This window comes from Limulus polyphemus, unplaced genomic scaffold (assembly GCF_000517525.1).
Source record: "Limulus polyphemus unplaced genomic scaffold, Limulus_polyphemus-2.1.2 Scaffold656, whole genome shotgun sequence".
Classification (NCBI taxonomy): Eukaryota; Metazoa; Arthropoda; class Merostomata; order Xiphosura; family Limulidae; genus Limulus; species Limulus polyphemus.
This window is the reverse complement of record NW_013666266.1, coordinates 473,750-477,552: the sequence shown is the minus strand read 5'-3', so window position 1 is coordinate 477,552 and position 3,803 is coordinate 473,750. Positions and strand designations below refer to the sequence as shown.

The window sequence follows — 3,803 nt, the reverse complement described above, 5'->3', positions numbered from 1 at the left end:
ATATATATATATATATATATATCAGGAAACATTTCCAAATCATAATCACAAAACTAAAACTACATTATTAAAAAGTTTCATATTGCACGTAACACTGACCAGAATGGTGTTTGTATTTTCTTGCCATCTTTTAGTTGTTCAACGTGTCGGTAAAAAAGAAGAAAACATCATGGCTGAGCTTTAAATAATGCGTACTAACATTCAGCTATGAATCTTGTATCTCATCACTTTTTTATGGTGCACCAACCTATCAACATGGTATAAACAATAAAGATGACATTGTGTTACACAAGAGACTCGCCCACTGGTCTACCTAATTACATTCTTTAATCTACTGCATTATTCTGTTATAGACTACAGAAATCAAAAACATCTAAGCTTTAGCCAACCAAAAAAAACGTTTTGTTCTGTATTCATTCTTCAATGTTGCCACTGGAAAGATTACGTGGAGATTCACAAAAGAACATACAAGATTAGTTTTCTTCTATTATATTGGTGAAAATAAACTAAAACAAAATCACAGCAAGTTTGTAGAAGTAGCTTGCACGTTACTTATAAATGTTCACACAAAGGATCGATTTAGTTCAGTTCAGGGTTTTTCTGGGCCACTCCGTACTTGCAACGACAGTCCAATAATCATAATGACTTAGTGAAATAAAATCTGACCAGGCCTCCCAGCAGACTATTAAAAAAAATAATTTTTAAAGGTACCTCTTCCTAAAAATTTAGAGCAAATTGTGGTTTCATAAACTATAATATAGTTATATATATATATATATATACAGCTTAAAGTTGACATACAATAAAGGTAAATTTCTCGTTACTAAATCCATTACTTTGTGTGTGATGACAGAGATTTTTACCATGCAAGTTCTGATAATGAAATCCAAATTATCCCTCACACACACAAAAAAAAAATGTTGCAAAATTGTATTCGATGATATTATGACTAAAGTGTCAAATATTTTGCAGCTTTTCTTTTAGCACGGAGCTACAAAGTGGGCTATATGCACTGTGGCTACCATTACAAATTGAACCCTGGATTTTAGAGTTACAAACAATAACGTTTTGGTTTCAAAATAGGAGGTTTATCCTTCAGATTTAAGGGCTGCAATGGGAGGCCTGCTGACTTTTCTTGAAATAAGTCATTCAATTATACAAACCCTTTCATGCACATAATAACAAAGAGAAAAATCATCTTAAATTAGGGTGGATGGCCATCTTAAAACAACTGGCATGATAAGAAATGTAATAGTTTCATTTCGATATAAAATAATTACAAATTAATTTTCTCGCACAACCAATCAGCTTCATATAACTTTTCCAATAATTAAGTTATTCTTATAACTAATTTCTCTGGAAACAGGATCTATCTCACAAAAATAAATTTTTAATCACGCGTAACAAAGAAATTTATTAAATATCAAGTAAGTTGTTCATTTAAAAACGCTTTATCTTAAACTGATATTACAAAAAAAGTATAAATACTTAATTTGTTCATATAAGCTTTCCTTGACTTCTTTTACAAAAATTACTTTTAATACCAATTAGAATATAAAATTTATAATTACATACACACAACACCAAAGCCTACCACAAATATACAAGTTAATTTTTTTTTTTTTGCCCAATCTCTTCCAGGCCTTCTGTTCAGATCAACATGCTTTATCTTAATATCAAATTGGGCATTACAAAGACGTGTTAGTGTGCACAAATTTTATTACATTTTCAAGATTTTTAATCCTTCTGCACCGACTTATTTCACGTTTCATTCACGTTTTTGAGCCCATTTCATGTCATCTGTTCTGGGTTTGCAGCCAGTCACAGCTTCAATTAACTTCTCACAAGTTTCCCAGAAGTGCAACTTCTCGAGGGGATAATTCAGCCAACCGGTTGTGATACAGAAATAGGTCTCGTGAGGTGCCACGTGGTGGATACGGTGGTGACGTTGAGGGAGTACAATATGGAAAGTTTGCAGCAGAATCACCCAACGTGGAAGTCCAAAATAAGTGTGGGACCACTTATGAATCTGAAAGGACATCTGTAGTTGATTCATAAATGCTTTCAAAATGAATCTCTTTTTTTTTTTAAAACACTCCTGCTAAACCAGCAAAAAAATAAATTATATGGCAGTGGCATAACACAGCCATTTAAATCTTAGCCAATAACTGAAGGAAGTCGTTACCACTATTTTTTATTTTTAGAAGTTAGACTTCAATGCTTTTTGACTTAAAATTAATTTCAACATCAGGTAGTCTTATCTCTGAAATACTGCAAGCCTTTCCTTGTTGACTTTGAATTCATGCTATCAGCAAAACATGTAACTCAAAATTTTTTGATTGTCCTTTACACATTTTAAAGTATGTGTCACTTACTCATAATTCTCCACTTTCCCGTCTTTCATGTGCCTTATGTCGCTTTCCTGTCATAATTTAGATTTGAATTAATGTTGCAGTCATGATGAAAACCTGGTTTGGGGGAGGTAGGTTAAAAGGTATTTTAGAGGTAAGTACCTGTTTGGAATTCATTTTAAATGTAAAATGCAAATGAAAGAGTTTTACCTCTGAAACACTTTAGGCCAGAATACTCACACTTTAAGGTGTCAGGTGTTATGTAATATATTGTCCAGATTCTTTATAGTAGGTGTCTGTGACTTGTTGGCAATAAACATCAACAAAAAACAATACACAGTCCTCTTGTTTGAAAATGTTATATTAAAAAAATTCAAACGTATATACATATGTTTGTTACTTTGTTGGTTATCACAGTTGTATACAGAGCTTTAAATAATGGTCTCTTTTTCATCAAAGTCCACACAGGTTGGTTCAGTTATTTTAGAACACAATTTGACAAGATGAATTATTCTTCCTGCTCTGTTATTACAATACAGTCTGTAATAACTTCACTTTAAAATCACCACTATAACTGTTGGTTACTACAGTTGTATCCAGAGCTTTAAATAATTGTTTCTTTATCGTCAAAGTCAAAATAGGTTGGTTCAATTACTTTAGAACACAACTGACAAGAGAAGTTATTCTTCTCTACTCTGTTCTTACAATACAATCTTTGATAATTTCACTTTTAAAAACATTGCCACTATATGCTCTTTACGGCTAAACTCACAATCACGCAGTCTTGATCTAACTATCTATATCACTAACTAACTATCTCGAACCACATTTTGGATGCATATTCATTGCCTAACCAAGGCCTAGAACATTTCACATACTATGAGATATTATGATGCAATAATACTCAATTAAAACATTGTGAAAAACTTAGAAGGTTCTAGTAACATGGCACAATAATACAACAATCACCAATTCAAAACTACTGAACTTCACAACATATTCTTCGTAAACAGTTATGTAAACAAACCTGCAATAAACTATCACCTCTAAAAACAACTAATTTTAACACTCATGCTATACTTCAACCATCTAAATCATAATATTCGCACTAAACTTAAACGGTCGTGTATATCTAACACAAAGTAAGTAGGAACTGGGGAAAAAGATCCAGAAAAACTTATCCAATTACAATTTTTATGGCAGGAAGATGATAATAATCTAGGCTAAATAACCATGCCAAGTAGGAGGTAGAATCCAGAACCAGAAAAACTGTACTGGATTCAAGGGAAAATGAATGGAGTGGATTAGCATTATAGAATTACTGATTTCTTCTCAGGCTCTTTGCCCTTAAATTCAGATAAGAGGCCGGTGAACGTTGTAATTATGTATTGTACTTGTGGAACTGTGTGATATGAAAGGTGCATTAACAAGGAGGAGGAATACAATACTATG

General features: G+C 32.3%; 1 protein-coding gene across 2 annotated transcripts in view; it reads right to left on the bottom strand.

Moving 5' to 3' along the window:
- Positions 1-310: 310 nt before the first annotated feature.
- The window catches only part of LOC106459754 (transmembrane protein 189-like), a 19,172-nt gene continuing 15,679 nt past the window's right edge, over positions 311-3,803 (bottom strand). For both annotated transcript variants that reach the window (XM_013919408.2, XM_022386304.1), the window contains exon 6: positions 311-2,029. In XM_013919408.2, the coding sequence (XP_013774862.1) occupies positions 1,769-2,029 (261 nt within the window). In that variant the 3' untranslated portion in view covers positions 311-1,768. The remainder of the gene's footprint in view (positions 2,030-3,803) is intronic.